We start from the raw sequence: 23,589 nt of genomic DNA on the forward strand, positions 1-23,589 counted from the left end.
GTCCAGTGTCTGTATTCTTTTGCCCATCTTAATATTTTCTTTTTATTGGCTTTTTCTTTGCAATTAGGCCTTATTGGCGTTGAGACTGGTGAAATTGAGATTAGCCTTTTAAAGTGATAAACTTGTATTAGCTAACACAACGTGCTATTGGAACACAGGAGTGATTGTTGCTGATAATGGGCCTCTGTACGCCTATGTAGATATTCCATTAAAAATCAGCTGTTTCCAGCTACAATAGTCATTTACAACATTAACAATGTCTATACTGTATTTCTGATCAATTTTATGTTATTTTAATGGACAAAAAAAATTGCTTTTCTTTCAAAAAACAAGGACCCCAAACTTTTGAACGGTAGTGTAGATCAAGTTCAAAGTAATCCTTTACAGAAAAAGAATGCCGTTTTGAAACTGCAGTAAAAGCGCAGTAACTGCAGTCAACTGTGGTATTTTGGATGCAGTAAATGCAGAATATACTGCACTCTAACACCTCGATCACAATGACAGCGTCATTCCGCAAAATGTTACTCAGCATCATCTGGATATGTGTGCAACAAAAGTTCAAAGTTCTGCTACCATTTCCGTCAAGCCGTCTACAGATATAGTTTGATGCATACGTTCGATAAATCCAACCTATGTACCACACAGAACACCCTGCAACTGCCATTGGAAATGATTTGTATTTCTGGTGTACCAAAATGCAATAACGCTGTCGGTGTGATCGAGGCGTAACTGCAGTTATACTGCACTCTGACTGCAATATTTTTTCGTAAGGGGTACATACATATGAGACCTGACTATACAGTGGTCCATCATGAAAATCTTTGTTTGTTTTGTCATTAACAGCCGCTTGGACTCAACCAAGTCAGATAGCATAGTTGACAATGATAATATCTGCGGCATTGTCCATTGTCTTTCATTGTCCTAGTCTGTTCAGTAGAACTGAGTCAAATTGGAATTCTGAATGCTAGTGTTTTTTTTGGGGGGGGGGCAAGTGTCTGGGGGCCTAGAAGTTTTAAAGCTGCTTTCTCTCTCTATTTACTGGGTAAAAAGCTACAGTGGTTTTACTTAAATCCAAACTTTGAGGTTCAAGTTGCTGAGAGAGAGAGAGAGGACATCCTATTAACCCCCCCACCGAAAAGAAAGCCGTGTGTAGTTAAGCCCCATGAATTCCAAAGCTGTTCCTTAACCAACACCAATATATGTGTGTAAACAAATCCATGCTACCAACCATCTTGAGCAATGCATGAAATGTATTTTATCCCCCTGATCGCCACCCAAAGCTAGGTTGCGACTCTGTCCGGCCTCAGAACGTGCCTCAACCCCAGTGGTATTATTGTATTTATTCTTCCCTCCACACCCGTGGTGCCGTGAGAAAAGTAGATCACCAAACCAGACCAAAAGTTATCTGTCTTGGAATATGGGGGTGTGAAACGTTTCAAATGAGCTAGTGATAGGGGATGATTTGCAGGGTGGAGGTGGTGGAGGTGGTGCAGGGTGGAGGTGGTGCAAGGTGGAGGTGGTGCAGGGTGAAGGTGGTGCAGGGTGAAGGTGGTGCAGGGTGGAGGTGGTGCAGGGTGGAGGTGGTGCAGGGTGGAGGTGGTGCAGGGTGGAAGTGGTGCAGGGTGGAGGTGGTGCAGGGTGGAGGTGGTGCAGGGTGGAGGTGGTGGAGGGTGGAGGTGGTGGAGGGTGGAGGTGGTGCAGGGTGGGGGTGTTAGTGGCTGCACAATGCCCGCCCCACACGTAACCTTCTTGAATGGATCTCTGCTTCAGCTCCGTGGACTGCAGATCCCGCCTTCCCCGCTCATAAGTAGCCGTACAGGAAGGCTCACACGGGCCCCAGCCAGGTCAATTCCAGGGCTGAATGGACAATTTTCTCTAATTGTCTGCATGACTGCCAGAGGGATTGTAGTATAGTGGGAGTGGAGTGTACAATCATGGCCAAAGGTTTGATAATGACACAAATGTACATTTTCACAAAGTCTGCTGTCTCAGTTTGTATGATGGCAATTTGCAAATACTCCAGAATGTTATGAAGAGTGATCAGATGAATTGCAATTAATTGCAAAGTCCCTATTTGCTATGCAAATGAACTGAATCCCCAAAAAACATTTCCACTGCCACAAAAGGACCGGCTGACATCATGTCAGTGATTCTCTCGTTAACACAGGTGCGAGTGTTGACGAGGACAAGGCTGGAGATCACCCTGTCATGCTGATTGAGTTCGAATAACAGACTGGAAGCTTCAAAAGGAGGGTGGTGCTTGGAATCATTGTTCTTCCTCAGTCAACCATGGTTACCTGCAAGGAAACACGTGCCGTCATCATTGCTTTGCACAAGAAGGGCTTCACAGGCAAGGATATTGCTGCCAGTAAGATTGCACCTAAATCAACCATTTATCAGATCATCAAGAACTTCAAGGAGAGCGGTTCAATTGTTGTGGAGGCTTCAGGGCACCCAAGAAAGTCCAGCAAGTGCCAGGACCATCTCCTAAAGTTGATTCAGCTGTGGGATCAGGGTACCACCAGTACAGAGCTTGCTCAGGAATGGCAGCAGGCAGGTGTGAGTGCATCTGCACGCACAGTGAGGTGAAGACTTTTGGAGGATGGCCTGGTGTCAAGAAGGGCAGCAAAGAAGCCACTTCTCTCCAGGAAAAACATCAGGGACAGACTGATATTCTGCAAAAGGTACAGGGATTGGACTGCTGAGGACTGGGATAAAGTAATTTTCTCGGATGAATCCCCTTTCCGATTGTTTGGGACTCCGGCAGAGCTGGAGTGAAGGACTCCTCCGGCAGCGCCGGACAGACGGGAGAATCCGGCAGCTCCAGAGTGAAGGGCGATTCTGGCATCTGAGCCTGGCTGACTGACGTCTCTGGCAGATCCTGGCTGACTGATGGCTCTGGCAGCTCCTGGCTGGCTGGCAGCTCTGGCAGCTCTGGCAGCTCAGGGCAGACGGGAGACTCTGGCAGCTCAGGACAGACGGGAGACTCTGGCTGCTCAGGACAGACGGGAGACTCTGGCAGCTCTGGACAGACGGGAGACTCTGGCAGCTCTGGACAGACGGGAGGCTCTGGCAGCGCTGGAGACGAAGGCTCTGGCAGCGCTGGACAGGCGGGAGACCCTGTAGGCAGAAAACGGAGAGATAGCCTGGTGCGGGGGGCTGCCACCGGAGGGCTGGTGCGTGGAGGTGGCACTGGATAGACCGGACCGTGCAGGCGCACTGGAGCTCTTGATCACCGAGCCTGCCCAACCTTACCTGGTTGAATGCTCCCCGTAGCCCGACCAGGTAACGAGTGGAGGACAGAGGAGCCTCTTAAAGAAGAAGTTACAGGTCTGTGAGAGCCAGAAATCTTGCTTGTTTGTAGGTGACCAAATACTTATTTTCCACCATAATTTGCAAATTAATTAATTAAAAATCCTAAAATGTGATTTTCTGGATATTTTTTTTTCTCATTTTGTCTGTCATAGTTAAAGTGTACCTATGATGATAATTACAGGCCTCTGTCATCTTTTTAAGTGGGAGAACTTGCACAATTGGTGGCTGACTAAATACTTTTTTCCCCCACTGTATATGTAAATGCAACTAATCTTATATATTATATATGTAAATGAAGCTAATCGTATATACTGTATATGTAAATGAAGCTGATTGTATATGTCATTTATACTGATTGTATATACTGTATATGTAAATGAAGCTGATTGTATATACTGTATATGTAAATGAAGCCGATCGTGTATACTGTATGTGTAAATGAAGCTGATTGTATATGTAAATCATACTGATCGTATATAATATATATGTAAATTAAGCTGATGGTATATACTGTATCTGTATATGAAACATCCATTCAGATGGATAGCCAGGCAGCAGGAGACTGGTGTTCTCATCCTCCGCCCTTCTCAGATCACTAATGCCAGGGATGCCTAGTTTCTTGTTTCAGATGCATTTCTCCTCCAAACACTCAAACACATGAAATACTTAATGTGGGCGGCAGGTAGCCTAGCGGTTAGAGCATTGGGCCAGTAACCGAATGGTTGCTGGCTAGAAGCTTCTGTCAGTGTTCCCTTGAGCAAGGCACTTAACCCTAATTTGCCCCCAGGACACCATACTACTATGGCTGACCCTGTAAAACAACACATTTCACTGAACCTATTATAATAAAAAAAAAATGAGACTGCTTATCGCAAAGGTTTAGTGCCGAGAATACCTCAAAGAGTTGCATGGAATTGTCAGAGCTGTTTTTCCTGTGGTTCAGTTATAGTTCTGGTTTTCTCAGAGTTCTCATGCTGTATGGAAACCAGACTCACTGGACGGCATTGGAATGTAAGACACGTCACTGTCTCACAAGAACCACTCCGACACAAAGCCACCTTCTAAATATTTGATGCGCTTTGTCCTTTTAATGGCTTTTGAATAGCGCCACAGATATACATTTCACTCAGTTTTACCATCAATATTTTTTATGTTTTATTTATTTCCCCATTATTAAACCAGGTAGGCCAGTTGAGAACAAGTTGTCATTTATAACTGCGACCAGGCCAAGATAAAGCAAAGCAGTGCGACAAAAAACAACAACACAGAGTTACACATGGGATAAACAAAAGTACAGTCAATAACAATAGAAACATCTATATACAGTGTGTGCAAATCGAGTAAGGAGGTAAGGCAAAAATAGGCCATAGTAGCGAAGTAATTACAATTTAGCAAATTAACACTGGAGTGATATATGTGCAGGTGATGATGTGCAAGTAGAAATACTGGTGTGCAAAAAAGTAAATAAAAACAATATGGGGATGAGGTAGGTATTTGGATGGGCTATTTACAGATGGGCTGTGTACAGCAGCAGCGATCGGTAAGCTGCTCAGATAGCTGATATTTAAAGTTAGTGAGGGAGATATAAGTCTCCAACTTCAGTGATTTTTGCAATTCGTTCCAGCCATTGGCAGCAGAGAACTGGAAGGAAAGGCAGCCAAAGGTCGGTGTTGGCTTTGGGGATGACTAGTGAAATATACCTGCTGGAGCGTGTGGTACGGGTGGGTGTTGTTATCGTGACCAGTGAGCTGAGATAAGGCGGAGCTTTACCTAGCATGGACTTGTAGATGACCTGGAGCCAGTGGGTCTGGCGGCGAATATGCAGCGAGGGCCAGCCGATTAGAGCATACAGGTCGCAGTGGTGGGTGGTATATGGGGCTTTGATTACAAAACCGATGGCATTGTGATAGACTGCATCCAGTTTGCTGAGTAGAGTGTTGGGGGCTATTTTGTAAATGACTTCACCGAAGTCGAGGATCGGTAGGATAGTCAGTTTTACGAGGGTATGTTTGGCGGCATGAATGAAGGAGGCTTTGTTTTCGAAATAGGAAGCTGATTCTAGATTTAATGGATTGGATTGGAGATGCTTAATATGAGTCTGGAAGGAGAGTTTACAGTCTAGCCAGACACCTAGGTATTTGTAGTTGTCCACCTATTCTGTATGTATCTATTACAGTATGATATGTTGTTGCTGTTCTCAATAGAGAGAACATTATGGACAAATAAAGAAAATGTGTGGTACTATTGATTTTTATTGATTGTTGTTTATTCACAGGCTGAATAAAGGCCATATTTGAAAAAAATAACATTATTAGTCCATTATTTGACCTCTTCTAAAACATGCACTACATTGGCTCATTTGAATCCAGAATAACAGGTGTGTTTGGCAATATAATTTATCCCATGGCTGACCCAATTTACCGTCAGTCCAGCCTGTTGTCCATAGCATTAGTCCTCGGTCAGCAGATGTCACCTCTGACCTCTTATCTCTTTCCCACACCAGATCCGATGGACCAAAACAGCCGGTAGCGCCTCGGACCGCTTCCAGGACTCCAGTGTGTTCAACGAGACCCTGCGTATCACCCGCATCCAGAGACTCCAGGGAGGACGCTACTACTGCAAGGCTGAGAACGGCCTGGGCTCCCCGGCCATCAAGTCCATCCGAGTGGACGTCTACTGTGAGTGGACAGGCCTCGGTCGCCTGCATGCCCTTTTCTTCAACTGCCCCCCCTCGCAGCACACATCATCAGTTCTGCCCCCCCTGCAGATTGCCTGTGTCCACTTACCCATGCCTTGCGTTTAAACTACTGAAGGACAGGCATTCACTCGCTCTCTCCTAGTCCTTACCCTCCCAGGCAACATGACGTTGTGGCTGAATGAAAGTCATTTTAAAGCAGGTTAAAGCAACGTGGCTTTTTGAAATATATTAAGGTCTAAAAAAGAAAACCACCACAGGTAGGACATTGCAGCGAATGAAATGTGCCATACACTCGCTTGAATGCCACCCCCCCAGTAAATAACAAAATCTACCTTACTCAGGACAACCCAGGTGTTAATTGCAGACAACAGCAGCCATTTCTCTGCGGATGCTGCCATCATATAAGTGACATTGCTGTTTTTATTCACTCAGTAATGGAACTGCCCCCCCCCAGCTGTGTGAAGTCCTGACAGTACACATAGCTGAAGAAAAGGATAGCTCTGAAACAGAAGGGGATTGTGATTTCCAGCAATACAGACTGAGGCTGCATTCCAAATGGCACCCTATTCCCTACATCGTGCACTACCTTTGACCACGGTCCATAGGGCTCTGGTCCAAAGTAGTGCACTATATAGGGAATCGGATGCCATTTGGAATGCATAATTAGACGCTTGAAGTCCTGCTGCCGATTCCTACATTGAAAATGTGGAAAAGCAGCAACCACACCTCAGGAAGTGTGTATTAAATACCCACTGGGCAAAAAAACTGGTTGAATCAACATTGTTTCCACGCCATTTCAACCAAATAAAAACATGTATGTGATGATGTGGAGTCAATGTGGATAACTGATTGGATATGCAAAAAGTAATCAATGTCAGAGGATTTCATCTTTCTTTCACCCAACTTTTAACCTAAATCCAACATCATGGTTGATTTCACGTTGAATTCACATTAGTTGGCAACTCAACCAAATGTAAATAAAAACTAGACGTTGAACTGACGTCTGTGCCCAGTGGGGAGAGAGTTCACCCAAATTGCAAATGTAATTTTATGGCTATAGAAAACAGCTTGTGGACCCAGAGAGATAGCCACACATTGGTGTTCACGTTGAATTCTCAAGTAGTACTTTATAGTGTTTCATTTGTGCAGCCGTTTTAGGTCTTGAGAGACGGATTGGGTTCAGCATTTAGATGGTGAATTCATTAATCGTTCTAATTGCTCTGTTTATCAGGGCTGATAATTGCAAATTGACTGAAATGAAGCATTATGCAGATACTTCTAGTTTTAGTCCATCACATTACTGGTGTTTGCACACCTCACTCTCTCCAAAGCAGCGATTCAATTTCCAAATGTCAGAGGACAGATATAATGTATGGGTTTACTGTGGCAGGCTAGATGGATATACTTACCCTCTGTGGATGAGTTGTATCTGAACTAACCCTAACCCCTAGAAGCTTTTAACACTGCAACCTTCCCCTTCCCCCCTTCTCCTTCAAAAGAGTCAGCTACAAATTCCTCAACCCCAACAAATGAGGTTGATCGAGTCAGCGTCTCCATGTTTGAAAATCCACTGTGCCCCAGTAGCCGGGAGCTGAAAAATACAAAAACAAGACAAATGTGGTGCGTCTGCACTCTGTTCTTCTGAGAGAAAGGAGAGAAGGAAAGGATAGATGGGTTACTGCTGAGATACAAGATAAATAAGAGGAGGAGATGGACAGTGGCAGACAACATTGCCAGGGGGAGACAATGAGCCACAGAGCCATTACCCCTGACTCGGAGATCAGAACCCTTGCTTATTGTCTCATGTGTGCTCCACTGGGGGAGTCTTTTATCCATCCTGCCCTCTTTGCTACACCAGCTGATCAAAGCAATGACACATGTAGCTGTTTCGCTGCCATTCAGCGATGCCGTGTTGGAATCCTTGCAGGTTGGTGATAAAGCACACGGATGACCCTGATAGAGGGTGTCTGACATCAAATTAGAAACTGTACGGACTAACTGACGCGGACTAATCTACAAAGCCATTTTTTATTATAAAAAAAAGTCAAAGATGTTATAATGGTTTGTATAGGAAATGAGTCTGGCTCTGGACTGCCCGTGGCAGTAGTTAGTCGGCTGGTGGAAAACAGCTTTTTCAAGGTGCTTGTTTGCATCCCAAAGTAACCCATACTAGGTGGCTCTTCCGTGGAGCACTTTTTTGTCATTAGAGAGCTCTTATCAAAATCATTTTTTTTAAAGCTCCCTCTTGATTGGAGCGGGAGCTTTGGAGTCTAAGTGGTCCTTTTCACTGAAATTTGCCCCCCCCTCAAAAAAAAAAAAAATCTAAGCACCTTAGTGCAGTGTGTGTGTGTGTGTGTGTTTAATTGACACTAGTGAATGGGGTTGAGGATTCCCGGCATTTCGGACGTATAATAGAGAGTACAAAAGTGTCATTTTTTAAGTGGTTGTAGACTGTAGAAGTCAGGGATTCTCATTTTTGATGCTCTCCTGAAAAATATAAAGATATATACAGTGGGGAGAACAAGTATTTGATACACTGCCGATTTTGCAGGTTTTCCTACTTACAAAGCATGTAGAGGTCTGTAATTTTTATCATAGGTACACTTCAACTGTGAGAGACGGAATCTAAAACAAAAATCCAGAAAATCACATTGTATGATTTTTAAGTAATTAATTTGCATTTTATTGCATGACATAAGTATTTGATCACCTACCAACCAGTAAGAATTCCGTCTCTCACAGACCTGTTTTCTTTAAGAAGCCCTCCTGTTATCCACTCATTACCTGTATTAACTGCACCTGTTTGAACTCGTTACCTGTATAAAAGACACCTGTCCACACACCCAATCAAACAGACTCCAACCTCTCCACAATGGCCAAGATCAGAGAGCTGTGTAAGGACATCAGGGATACAATTGTAGACCTGCACAAGGCTGGGATGGGCTACAGGACAATAGGCAAGCAGCTTGGTGAGAAGGCAACAACTTTTGGCGCAATTATTAGAAAATGGAAGAAGTTCAAGATGACGGTCAATCACCCTCGGTCTGGGGCTCCATGCAAGATCTCACCTCGTGGGGCATCAATGATCATGAGGAAGGTGAGGGATCAGCCCAGAACTACACGGCAGGACCTGGTCAATGACCTGAAGAGTGCTGGGATCACAGTCTCAAAGAAAACCATTAGTAACACACTATGCCGTCATGGATTAAAATCCTGCAGCGCACGCAAGGTCCCCCTGCTCAAGCCAGCGCATGTCCAGGCCTGTCTGAAGTTTGCCAATGACCATCTGGATGATCCAGAGGAGGAATGGGAGAAGGCCATGTGGTCTGATGAGACAAAAATATAGCTTTTTGGTCTAAACTCCACTCGCCGTGTTTGGAGGAAGAAGAAGGATGAGTACAACCAAAAGAACACCATTCCAAACGTGAAGCATGGAGGTGGAAACATCATTCTTTGGGGATGCTTTTCTACAAAGGGGACAGGACGACTGCACCGTATTGAGGGGAGGATGGATGGGGCCATGTATCGTGAGATCTTGGCCAACAACCTCCTTCCCTCAGTAAGAGCATTGAAGATGGGTCGTGGCTGGGTCTTCCAGCATGACAATGACCCGAAACACACAGCCAGGGCAACTAAGGAGTGGCTCCGTAAGAAGCATCTCAGGGTCCTGGAGAGGCCTAGCTAGACTCCAGACCTGAACCCAATAGACAATCTTTGGAGGGAGCTGAAAGTCCGTATTGCCCAGCGACAGCCCCGAAACCTGAAGGATCTGGAGAAGGCTTGTACAGAGGAGTGGGCCAAATTCCCTGCTGCAGTGTGTGCAAACCTGGTCAAGAACTACAGGAAACGTATCATCTCTGTAATTGCAAACAAAGGTTTCTGTACCAAATATTAAGTTCTGCTTTTCTGATGTATCAAATACTTATGTCATGCAATAAAATGCAAATTAATTACTTAAAAATCATAATGTGATTTTATGGATTTTTGTTTTAGATTCCATCTCTCACAGTTGAAGTGTACCTATGATAAAAAATACAGACCTCTACATGCTTTGTAAGTAGGAAAACCTGCAAAATCGGCAGTGTATCAAATACTTCTTCTCCCCACTGTATGTATTTATATGATATTTCACACTGTATTTATATGATTGATATGGTATTTATAAGGGAATTACATTTGGCATAAAAACACGTGTTTTTTCCTTCTTTTCATGCACTTTTAGCGTGAGTGCATCACAGGCTCCATTGATGAGCTTAAGGGGGAACATTTGATCGCAACAGATGACAACAACCACTTGAACCAGCACAGTCCATTAAATCCCAGCCACTGTACATAAATAGGTCCCTGGGACTAAGTAGATCATGTAATTGCACTTCATGCTTTGACCTTCACAAGTGTGTGGCAAAAGACTGCTTGGCGGCACCTTGATGCCATTGTTTCTATGTTCTTGCTCTAGATTTGGATGATCCCATTGTAACTGTCCACCAGAGCATCGGGGAGGCTAAGGAACAGTTCTACTATGAGAGGACGGTGTTCCTGCGTTGCATGGCTAACTCCAACCCCCCGGTGCGCTACAGCTGGAGGCGTGGCCAAGAATTCCTGTCCCAAGGCTCGGATAAGGGCGTGGAGATCTATGAGCCCTTCTTCACACAAGTAAGCCCAGAGTCCACACATGCTGCAACAGCTAGATCAGGGGTCTGCAACTCGTGCCCTGGGGGCCAAATCTGTCCTGAGAGCTGCTTTCTTGTGGTCCCACTAGGGCTGTGGCTATCACGAAATTTCGTCAGCCAGTGATTATCAAGCAAATAACTGTCGGGTCTCACGGTAATTGACCGTTAATTAATATAAACACATTTAGCATCTCCTGGCTTCTATATACAGCCTACAAGCCACTGATGCAGATCTTTGGAACATCTACATTTTAAAAAGTCTAATAAATCCATGTAATATAGCCTAGACCTTCACAATAAATACATTATTTATTTTAGACAGATCTAAAGAAACATGATATGAAGAAAATGTAGTATATTTCAGAATAACAGAATAGCATACTCTGAGTTGTCCTCCTGTTAGGTCCTGATGTGGCTATGTCAAAATGTCTGTGGGCTACGGTAGTTCATTTAGCAGACTATTTGCTTAGAATTCCATTGCATTATTTTATTTTATAGTATGAAGAATACAATTGAACAAAGCTGAATAAACGATTTGAGGGAGTGCGCACATGCGGCTATTCTGTGTTGAGCGGTTAACAAAGAAATAGGTACTCCTATATTTTAAATTTAGGGTTATTGTAACTTTAGTTGTTCTACAAACGTTGGGCTATATGTTTGAATTTTCAATACATTCTAAGGCTGCATGATGCGACTCTAAAGATGATTTTTAAAAAGTAACTTGAAAGGCATGAGCTCTGCTTAGTTTTTTTCTGAAGCACCTCTCACTCACATGGCACTCCATCACGTGATCGGATCTTTCTCACAGGCTACAAGTGAAGACAGACATATCGGGTACGCAACTGAACATGTCTTTATCCATTTCCGAGGTGCATATTGAAGATATTGGAAGAATTATCCACATTTACTTTTCGTCAGCCAACAAGAAGAGTAGGCCTAACAAACAGCAAAAGCACTAGCCTATGTCAAAATACTATCCCCAATAGTACAAAAGTCGACTTATTCTATTCTGTGCGAGAAATACATTTTCCAAACATAGTCTGGGACAGTTGTGGGATGCATTAGATCCCAAATGAATACAAACACTAGCATTAAAAAAATAAATGTTTAGCTTAAAATGTTGATAAACTATTTTGCTATTTCTTCACATTATAAGCGCAGCAATGCGCACATGGTAGTAGGCTATAAGCGCAAATGTTCCATTAGTGGGAAAACACCACTATCAAAAGTGACCGCAAATGTGATTATGCATGTGATGCTTTTATTATAAAGGTGCATTTATATGGTGAAAATTAACTTCCCAAAACTTGAAACTCACACGCTGCTTATGTATGTCAGTTAGGCTCTACCCCCCCCTTATAAAGTGGATTAATGTGCATAATTTTAAGAAGTTATTTGGCCACTTTAGTTGTGATACAAACATCAAAACATATAGGCCTATGGGCTAGGCTACATGAGGTGTGTGACTATAATTATAAAAAGTTGCAAAAGAAAGGCTTTGTTGCTTATGCTGGGCATCATTCACAAGTGATAATATATCATTCACAAGTGATAGGCTAATATTGTCACCCATCACACAATTCTTGATTTAATCTTGTCTTTACATATACTAAATAATATACAGTACCAGTCAAAAGTTTGGACACCTATTCATTCCATGGTTTTTCTTTATTTTTACTGTTTTCTACATTGTAGAATAATAGTGAAGACATCAAAACTATGAAATAACACATGGAATCAGGTAGTAACCAAAAAAGTGCTAAACAAATCAAAATACACTACCTTTCAAAAGTTTGGGGTCACTTAGAAATGTCCTTGTTTAAAAAAATAAAAAAAAAACATTTTATGTTCAATAAAATAACATAAAATGTATCTGAAATACAGTGTAGATGTTAATGTTGCACATTTATTATTATTATTTTTTATTTCACCTTTATTTAACCAGGCAGGCCAGTTGAGAACAAGTTCTCATTTACAACTGCGACCTGGCCAAGATAAAGCAAAGCAGTGGGACACAAACAACACAGTTACACATGGAATAGACAAATGTACAGTCAATAACACAATAGGAAAAAGTCTATATACAGTGTGTGCAAATGGCGTGAGGAGGTAAGGCAATAAATAGGCCGTAGTAGCAGGAGTAGGATAGTAGTAGTAGGATAGTCCGTTTTACGAGGGTATGTTTGGCGGCGTGAGTGAATGAGACTTTGCTGCGAAATAGGAAGCCGATTCTAGATTTAATTTTGGATTGGAGATGTTTAATATGAGTCTGGAATGACAGTTTAGTCATTAGGTATTTGTAGTTGTCCACATATTCTAAGTCAGAACCGTCCAGAGTAGTGATGCTAGTCGGGCAGGCGGGTGCGGGCAGCGATCGGTTGAAAAGCATGCATTTAGTTTTACTAGCGTTTAAGAGCAGTTGGAGGCCACGGAAGGAGTGTTGTATGGCATTGAAGCTCGTTTGGAGGTTTGTTAACACAGTGTCCAAAGAAGGGACAGATGTATACAGAATGGTGTCGTCTGCGTAGAGGTGGATCAGGGAAGCACCAGCAGCAATAGCGACATTGTTGATATATACAGAGTAAGAGTCGGCCCGAGAATTGAACCCTGTGGCACCCCCATAGAGACTGCCAGAGGTCCGGACAACAGGCCCTCCGATTTGACACACTGAACTCCATCTGAGAAGTAGTTGGTGAACCAGGCGAGGCAGTCATTTGAGATTCCAAGGCTGTTGAGTCTGCCGATAAGAGTGCGGTGATTGACAGAGTCGAAAGCCTTGTTCAGGTCGATGAAGACGGCTGCACAGTACTGTCTTTTATCAATGGCGGTTATGATATTGTTTAATTTCTTGAGCGTGGCTGAGGTGCACCCATGACCAGCTCGGAAACCGGATTGCACAGCGGAGAAGGTACGGTGGGATTCGAAATGGTCAGTGATCTGTTTATTAACTTGGTTTTCGAAGAGTTTAGAAAGGCAGGGCAGGATGGATTTAGATCTGTGACAGTTTGGGTCTAGAGTGTCACCCCCTTTGAAGAGGGGGATGACTGCAGCAGCTTTCCAATCTTTAGGGATCTCGAACGATACGAAAGAGAGGTTGAACAGACTGTTAATAGGGGTTGCAACAATGGCTGCGGATAATTTTAGAAAGAGGGTCCAGATTGTCTAGCCCACCGGATTTGTACGGGTCCAGGTTTTGCAGTTCTTTCAGAACATCTGCTATCTGGATTTGGGTGAAGGAGAAGCTGGGAGGCTTGGGTGCGGAGCTGTTGGCCGGGGTTGGGGTAGCCAGGAGGAAAGCATGGCCAGCATGACTTCCCTGAAAAATTGCATATCGCTGGGACTATACGATGCTAGTGCAGTTCGCCACAGGATGTGTTTGTGCTGGTCGAGGGCAGTCAGGTCTGGAGTGAACCAAGGGCTATATCTGTTTTTAGTTCTACATTTTTTGAAAGGGCATGCTTATTTAAGATGGTGAGGAAAGCACTTTTTAAAGAACAACCAGGAATCCTCTACCGACGGGATGAGGTCAATATCCTTCCAGTATACCCGGGCCAGGTCGATTAGAAAAGCCTGCTCACAGAATTGTTTCAGGGAGTGTTTGAAAATAAAGGAGAGCTGCACACTCTTAAGAGCTCAGGTGCAAAAATGTAATGTCCAATGTTTCGACAGGCAAGCTGTCTTCATCAGGGTATAATCACAAACACTGCAGGGTGACTCGTTTATATAGTGCCAAAAGACATACACAGGTTTCTGTAATCATGGCCAAGTATGGCCTAATATCATTGGTTAATTCTCAAATATTAAAATGACATGCAAAGAACAACCTACAAAAAACAAATGGATAGCATACGATCATAGATTCAATTTAGCCTACATAAGCCTACAAACAATTACAATGGCAAAGTCACAAAAATCACAAGAAAAAAAAAATGGCCGCTGATCAAAGTCTACATTGAGACCGAAGGATTCAAGGGTCTTTCTATTCTGGTTGGGGCCAGTTTGCGCTGTTCTGTGAAGGGAGTAATACACAGCATTGTACGAGATCTTGAGTTTCTTGGCAATTTCTCGCATGGAATAGCCTTAATTTCTCAGAACAAGAATAGAATGACAAATTTCAGAAGAAAGGTCATTGTTTTGCCTCCCGGGTGGTGCAGTGGTTAAGGGCGCTGTACTGCAGCGCCAGCTGTGCCACCAGAGACTCTGGGTTCGCGCCCAGGCTCTGTCGTAACCGGCCGCAACCGGGAGGTCCGGGTTAGGGAGGTCTTGGCCATTAGGGATATCCTTGTCTCATCGCGCACCAGCGACTCCTGTGGCGGGCCAGGCGCAGTGCGTGCCAACCAAGGTTGCCAGGTGCACGGTGTTTCCTCCGACACAGTGTTTCCTTCCGGGTTGGATGCGCGCTGTGTTAAGAAGCAGTGCGGCTTGGTTGGGATGTTTATCGGAGGACGCATGACTTTCAACCTTCGTCTCTCCCGAGCCCGTACGGGAGTTGTAGCGATGAGACAAGATAGTAGCTACTAACAATTGGATACCATTGGGGATACCAAATTGGGGAGAAAAAGGGGGTAAAATAAAAAATAAAATAAAAAAAGAAGGGTCATTGTTTCTGGCCATTTTGAGCCCGTAATCGAACCCACAAATGCTGATGCTCCAGATACTCACGTAGTCTAAAGAAGGCCAGTTTTATTGCTTCTTTAATCAGAACAACAGTTTTCAGCTGTGCTACTGTAACATAATTGCAAAAGGGTTTTCTAATGATCAATTAGCCTTTTAAAATGATAAACTTGTATTAGCTAACACAACGTGCCATTGGAACACAGGGGGATGGTTGCTGATAATAGGTCTCTGTACACCTATGTAGATATTCCATTAAAAAATCAGCCTTTTCCAGCTACAATAGTCATTTACAACATTAACAATGTCTACACTGTATTTCTGATCAATTTGATGTTATTTTAATGGACAAAAAATGTGCTTTTCTTTCAAAAACAAGGACATTTCTAAGTGACCCCAAATCTTTTGAACGGTAGTGTATACTTTAAATGTGAGATTCTTCAAAGTAGCCACCCTTTGCCTTGATGTTTAAAGCTGTCATCAAGACAAAGAAAAACCCTTCAATGAGTAGGTGGGTCAAAACCTTTGACTGGTACTGTAGGTGTGAAATTTGTTTGGATTTAGAATGGACCATCTTCATGCACCTGTCTTGAAACGGGTAGCCTTTTGTCATCTATTCACTTAAATGGTGAATGGAGAGCACTTGTCCTGTGGTTCATTTTCATGCCAGCCAGGTAGGCTGTGCTCCTGTTGTAAAGATAAACAATGTGCACAATATTAGGAAAGTTGAGAAATAAATATGGTAAGCTGATGGGTTCCTCCTTTTTTTAGTAGAGGCCATCACTCTGTTTTCTCGCACAATTGCATAGCCTATTGAAATGTTGTGCAACATGAGCTCATGGGCTCTCATGAAGTGTTTGATTAGATTTTTGATTAGATTTGCATTGATGTCAGAGTGATTAGAGGGACAATAGAGTGCTGAGTACCAGGTAGTTAGCAGGTTTGGTAGGCTACTAATGACTGTGAGCAACATCACAGCTTGGAGAAGAGAAGCTTAATTACCGTGACCAAACAGTCATGTGGAATTTGACTGCCTCCATGACTCGTGACCGCCGATGAGGTGGTAATACGGTCACCGTAACAGCCCTATGTCCAACAGACCTATTGGAATCAGGGCCTCAGGAGGACTTTTCTGGCCTTCAGGTAATTTGAGTTTGAGAAAACTGAGCTAGATCAAACAACCCAACCCTCTGATCAGCATTTTAGCTATCAAGGAACTCCTAAGTCATTACTTTTCATGCATATTTTTTAGATCAGACTAAGTGTGTTTACCTCCTTCACAGCATTTGGAACGTCTCCCATTGGAACCCTTGAATCCCAAATGGGGTGATGTTTCGTGAGGGTAATTTCTGTGAAAGGTTGGAAAATGGCATCTGCCTTTTCAAAACATGTCATCTAATCTCTTCCCTTTTTGCAAAGTAATCTTCGTTGACAGGAGAGATAAGAGCATTTTGACAATGAGTCGTATGTCTGACATTCCTGGGGGCCTCCCGAGTGGCACAGCAGTCTAAGGTACTGCATCGCAGTGCTTGTGGTGTCACTACAGACCCGGGTTCGATACCAGGCTATGTCACAACCGGCCATGACCGGGAGTCCCATAAGCCGAAGGACAATTGGCCCAGCGTCGTCTGGGTTAGGGGAGGGTTCGGACGGGGGGGGTTCATCACGTTCTAGCGACTCCTTGTGGCGGGCCGGGTGCCTGCAGGCTGACATGGGTCGTCAGTTGAACGGTGTTTCCTCCGACACATTGGTGCAGCTGGCTTCCGGGTTAAGCGGGTGAGTGTTAAGGAGTGCGGTTTGGCAGGTCATGTTTCAGAGGACGCATGACTTGACCTTCGCCTCTACTGAGCCCTTTGGGGAGTTTCAGCAATGAGACAAGATAGTAATTGGAAAGAAAAATTGGGAGAAAATTGGGAGAAAAAACTGGGTAAAACACCAACAACAACAAAAAATATTCCTGGAAAATGTGGGTTAGGTGTGACATAAAACAAAAAAAAATACACAGAATTGAGTTAGAGAAATAACTAGTGTCTCCAATGCACTGTAATTTCAATCCACTTTTATGACTCAAAGAAGAGTCAACTACATATAAGGTGCTTTTTTGAGCTCTCCTAGCTGTGCCGTTGAGGAACTAGACCAAGCACACTTGTAGCTGTTTTGTTTGGGACACAACCCTGCATCCCCGCCATCACACAATTACTGCTGTTTACTGAATCCAAAAATGGTCCATTATAAATAACAATCTGGGTGAACACATTTTGCACGCCTGTTCTATTGCCAACACGATCAACTAAGTTATAAAATATGATATTGCAGTGTTAGGCTTTTACAATGCAATTCAGGGAAACTGATCATAATTCTGGTGCGCGTAGTTCCTTATGAGTGCATTCAGGTACGTGTGCCGCGGCAAATGTTCTCCTCAATGGACAAACAGGCTCATTGTGTTCAGAACAACCCAGGGTATGACTCCATGTCATTTTGGAACATTACATCAAACATAGTGATCATAAATGTTGACACTGTATATGAGAAGTTTTATGATCTGTAACTGTGATGTGCACATTTGGACTCACGTGTGTTTGGCTGACTTGTATGACATCAAAGCGGTATTTATTATAATACTCAATGTCTAATTTTCAAAATACATTGAGTCCTCTTAAGTTACAGCATTTCCCTCACTCAGACAGCAAAACATTTGCGAAAGTTGGGAAGAGGGAACGGCTCAGAACGGCTGTCAGTCAAAACCCGTACATCGCCAGAGCTCTGACGTTATGTATAGCATGTTGGTGTACAGCCACTGCGTTCCAAATATGCCATTTTCAACCAGTATATGGGTATGAGTGTAAAGGGTTAAAAAATACTTACTAGTCACCCAAGTGCTGGAGCATGCCTCTAAGAACATAAGTAACGTAAGTAGCATATTGGAAGTATGTTGCCAGTGCCACAAAGATGGAGGTATACACGAGGGCAGACAAAACAGCTGTTGTTGGTAAAATAATTGATGTGTGTATTAATAGCACATGTATGCATCTTGACATTTGTTCCAAGCACACCGTTTCAAGCACATCCAAATAGACAGCTAATGAACTTAATGAATTGGAAAGCTTGGTATAAAGATACTACTCCTTGTTTGAAGACGGGGAATGAGCTCATTGTTGAAACGCTGCCAAGGAAGCTCTTTGATGTGTGTGAGATGAAGAGACGAGGTCAATACCACTGCTATCTTACCCTTTTGTAAGACACATTAAGAGCGAGAGGCCTGGGCAAGGCGGTGCAGCACAAGGCGGTGCAACACTGTGTTTCTTTCTGAGTTGCAGGGGGAGACCAAGATTCTAAAGCTGAAGAACCTTCGACCTCAGGATTACGCCAACTACAGCTGCATCGCCTCGGTCCGGAATGTGTGTGGTATCACCAACAAGAATGTCCTCTTCAAACTCTCCAACAAAACAGGTAAAGCTTTGGGGCGGCTGAGAACCCTGCTTCGTATTGTTTAGCACTCAAACTTCAAGGATCCACTAGTTCCGCCATGAATAGCAATAAGCACCCGTTGTCTCTCTTAATTATAGTCAATTCATCCCGGCTTTGTCCAAAACCTCTCCATTACAGCAAGTAGATCTGCAGGTGTCTCAATTTACAACAAAATTAAGTGACTGTAATTTAAAAAGGACTGCAGGTACTTGACACTAGAAACACAATTTGTGACTTTTAAGAGGTTTGGGGCCACTAGATTAGGCCCCATCCTTCCTTACCTTCTCCTGAGGTGGGAAGATTTAGCTGAGATTTAGATTTGGTTGCGTAGTTGCAGTTGTCCTCTCCGTTGGCCAGATGTCTCCACTTTAACCCCTGATTGCTCTCCAAGTTCCCCTAGGGGACACCTCCATTCATGTTCCGGGGTTATACAGTGCATTCGGAAAGTATTCAGACCCCTTGACTTTGTCCACATTTTGTTACGTTACAGATTCATTCTAAAATGTATGAAATCGTTTTTTCTCCCCTCATCAATCTACTACACACAATACCCCATAACAAAGCAAAAACAAGTTTTGAGACATTTTTTCAAATTATTACATTTACATAACTATTCATACCCTTTACTCAGTACTTTGTTGAAGCATCTTTGGCAGTGATTACAGACTTGAGTCTTCTTGGGTATGCTACAAGCTTGGCACCCCTGTGGCTGGGCCACTCAAGGACATTCAGAGAATTGTCCCAAAGCCCCTCTTGCTTTGTCTTGGCTGTGTGCTTAGGGTCATTGTCCTGTTGGAAGGTGAAATTCATGCGGGCTGCCATGTGCCTTGGCCACTCTACCATAAAGGCCTGATTGGTGGAGTGCTGCAGAGATTGTTGTTCCCCTGGAAGTTTCTCCCATCTCCACAGAGGAACTCTGGAGCTCTGTCAGAGTGACCATCGGGTTCTTGGTCACCTCCCTGACCAAGGCCCTTCTCCCCCGATTGCTCAGTTTTGCTGGGCGACCAGCTCTATCACATGAAATCAAATCAAAGTTCATTTGTCACGTGCGTCGAATACAACAGGTGTGGACTTTACATCGAAATTCTGACTTACAAGCCCTAACCAACAGTGCAATTTTTAAGTAAAAAATAGGTATTAGGTAACAATTGATAAGTACAGAAATAAAGAAAGAAAACAGTAAAAATAACATTAGCGAGGCTATATACAGGGGGTACTGGTACAGAGTCAATGTGCGGGGGCACCGGTTAGTCTAGCTAATTGAGGTAATTTGTACATGTAGGTATAGTTAAAGTGACTATGCATAGATGATAAACAGAGAGTAGCAGCAGCGTAAAAGAGGGGTTCGGGGGGGGGGTTCCGGGACACAATGTAAATAGTCCGTGTAGCTATATGATTACCTGTTCAGGAGTCTTATGGCTTGGGGGTAAAAGCAGTTTAGTGTCTTTTGGTCCTAGACTTGGCGCTCCAATACCGCTTGCCATGCGGTAGCAGAGAGAACAGTCTATGACTGGGGTGGCTGGGGTCTTTGACAATTTTTAGGGCCTTCCTCTGACACCGCCTGGTGTAGAGGTCCTGGATGGCAGGCAGCTGAGCCCCAGTGATGTACTGGGCCATACGCACTAGCCACTAGCCCCTTGCGGTCGGAGGCAGAGCGGTTGCCGTACCAGGCCGTGATGCAACCAGTCAGGATGCTCTCGATGTTGCAGCTGTAGAACTTTTTGAGGATCTGAGGACCCATGCCAAGTCTTTTCAGTCTCCCGAGGGGGAATAGGTTTTGTCGTGCCCTCTTAATGACTCTTGGTGTGTTTGGACCATTCTAGTTCGTTGGTGATGTGGACACCAAGGAACTTGAAGCTCTCAACCTGCTCCACTACAGTCCCGTTGATGACAATGGGGGCGTGCTCTGTCCTCCTCTTCCTGTAGTCCACCATCATCTCCTTTGTCTTGATCACGTTGAGGGATAGGTTGTTATTCTGGCACCACCCGGCCAGGTCTCTGACCTCCTCCTTATAGGCTGCCTCAACGTTGTCGGTGATAAGGCCTACCACTGTTGTGTCGTCTGCAAACTTAATTATGGTGTTGTGCCTGGCCATGCAGTTGTGGGTGAACAGGGAGTACAGGAGAGGGGACTGATGGGCTCCAGTGTTCAGGATCAGTGTGGCAGATGTGTTGCTTCCTACCCTCACCACCTGGGCCGGCCCGCCAGGAAGTCCAGGATCCAGTTGCAGAGGGAGGTGTTTAGTCCCAGGATCCTTAGCTTAGTGATGAGCTTTGAGGGCATCATTGTGTTGAACGCTGATCTGAGGACCCATGCCAAGTCTTTTCAGTCTCCCGAGGGGGAATAGGTTTTGTCGTGCCCTCTTAATGACTCTTGGTGTGTTTGGACCATTCTAGTTCGTTGGTGATGTGGACACCAAGGAACTTGAAGCTCTCAACCTGCTCCACTACAGTCCCGTTGATGACAATGGGGGCGTGCTCTGTCCTCCTCTTCCTGTAGTCCACCATCATCTCCTTTGTCTTGATCACGTTGAGGGATAGGTTGTTATTCTGGCACCACCCGGCCAGGTCTCTGACCTCCTCCTTATAGGCTGCCTCAACGTTGTCGGTGATAAGGCCTACCACTGTTGTGTCGTCTGCAAACTTAATTATGGTGTTGTGCCTGGCCATGCAGTTGTGGGTGAACAGGGAGTACAGGAGAGGGGACTGATGGGCTCCAGTGTTCAGGATCAGTGTGGCAGATGTGTTGCTTCCTACCCTCACCACCTGGGCCGGCCCGCCAGGAAGTCCAGGATCCAGTTGCAGAGGGAGGTGTTTAGTCCCAGGATCCTTAGCTTAGTGATGAGCTTTGAGGGCATCATTGTGTTGAACGCTGAGCTGTAGTCAATGAATAGCATTCTCACGTAGGTGTTCCTTCTGTCCTGGTGGGAAAGGGCAGTGTGGAGTGCAATAGAGATTGCATCATCTGTGAATCTGTTTGAGCAGTGTGCATATTGGAGTGGGTCTAGAGTTTCTGGGATAATGGTGTTAATGTGAGCCATGACCAGCCTTTCAAAGCACTTCATGGCTATGGATGTGAGTGCTACGGGTCTGTAGTCATTTAGGTAGGTTACCTTAGTGTTCTTGGGCACAAGGTCTATGGTGGTCTGCTTGAAACATGTTAGTATTACAGACTCCATCAGGGACATGTTGAAAATGTCAGTGAAGACACCTGCCAGTTGGTCAGCACAAGCCCGGAGCACACGTCCTGGTAATTCATCTGGCCCAGCGGCCTTGTGAATGTTGACCTGTTTAAAGTCGTCCGCAATAGCCGTCCGGAACAGCTGATGCTCTCATGCATGCCTCGGTGTTGCTTGCCTCGAAGCTAGCATAGAATTGATTTAGGTCGTCTGGTAGGCTCGTGTCACAGGGCAGCTCGCAGCTGTGCTTCCCTTTGTAGTCTAGTAGTTTGCAAGCCCTGCCACATCCGACGGGCGTCAGAGCTGGTGTAGTACGATTCGATCTTAGTCCTGTATTGACGCTTTGCCTGTTTCATGGTTTGTCGGAGGGCATAGCGGGATTTCTTATTAGCTTCCGGGTTAGAGTCCCGCACCTTGAAAGCGGCAGCTCTACCCTTAGTTCAGTGCGAATGTTGCCTGTAATCCATGGTTTCTGTTTGGGGTATCCTCTAGGAAGAGTGGATTCCAAACTTCTTCCAGTTAAGAATAATAGAGGCCACTGTGTTCTTGGGGACTGTCAAGGCAGCAGACATTGTTTGGTACACTTCCCCAGATCTGTGCTTCGACACAATCCTGTCTCGGAGCTCTACTGACAATTCCTTCGACCTCATGGCTTGGTTTTTGCTCTGACATGCACTGTCAACTGTGGGACCTTATATAGACAGCTGTGTGCCTTTCCAAATTATGTCGAATTAATTTAATTTACCACAGGTGGACTCCAGTCAAGGATGATCAATGAAAACAGGATGCACCTGAGCTCAATTTCGAATCTCATTGCAAAGGGTCTGAATACTTATGTAAATAAGGTATTTCTGTTTATTTTATTTTTAATAACATTTTCAAAAATGTCCAAAAACCTGTTTTAGCTTTGTAATTATGGGGTATTGTCTGTGTATTGATGAGGGGGAAAAAAATATTTATCAATTTTAGAATAAGGCTCTTATGTAGCAAAATGTGAACAATGCAAAGGGTCTGAATTCTTTCCGAATGCACTGTATATTCCTAAGTAAATACTCTGTGGCCCCCTAGCGCTGCTCTGTGGCTCCCTCGACGCCTGTTGTTGTTCCCCAATGATGACCTTTGGCCCTTCTGCGATCTGCATTTTTCTCTCTGATGCTTCAGCCACACAAGACCTATAATGATTAAGGTCCCAATACACCGCCCTGCATGTTTCCTGCTCTGGCCCTTTCCCCCGCAAACCACATTGATTGAACTTACAGTGTACGTCAGCAGGCTAGCTTATGCCATGCTCGTATAGACATGTAATCCCACTACTTGGAATGGAGAAGCCATGTGCCTATGGATATTCCAGCCTGCACATTTGGTTTCTTGGATGTTGTGGGAACGTACGTTTTTGGTTTTCTATTAGTTCTGGGAACGAAGCCATATGTTTCCTGACCGGTAAAACTGAATGTTTTTTAAACATTCTGACAATGTAACAGAAAAGGTTCCGAGAACGTTTTACTATGGTTCACTGAAAGTTTTCCTAGGAGATTTTATTTACATTCTGAGAACGGAAATTCTGAGAACATTCTCTAAATGTTGTGAATGTTTTAAATGAAATGTAAAGGCTTTTTGGAGGTTTTTGAATAACTCCCTTAAAAAT

The 23,589-nt window shown here is 44.1% G+C and overlaps 1 protein-coding gene across 1 annotated transcript in view; it reads left to right on the forward strand.

The window, feature by feature from the left end:
• LOC112262102 (MAM domain-containing glycosylphosphatidylinositol anchor protein 2) overlaps positions 1-23,589 on the forward strand; it is a 183,723-nt gene that overhangs the window by 62,698 nt on the left and 97,436 nt on the right. Inside the window, exons 3-5 of the mRNA XM_024437812.2 lie at positions 5,819-5,993; positions 10,470-10,666; positions 18,615-18,747. Of these exons, the coding sequence (XP_024293580.1) occupies positions 5,819-5,993; positions 10,470-10,666; positions 18,615-18,747 (505 nt within the window). The remainder of the gene's footprint in view (positions 1-5,818; positions 5,994-10,469; positions 10,667-18,614; positions 18,748-23,589) is intronic.

Source organism: Oncorhynchus tshawytscha, linkage group LG11, assembly GCF_018296145.1.
Source record: "Oncorhynchus tshawytscha isolate Ot180627B linkage group LG11, Otsh_v2.0, whole genome shotgun sequence".
Lineage (NCBI taxonomy): Eukaryota > Metazoa > Chordata > Actinopteri > Salmoniformes > Salmonidae > Oncorhynchus > Oncorhynchus tshawytscha.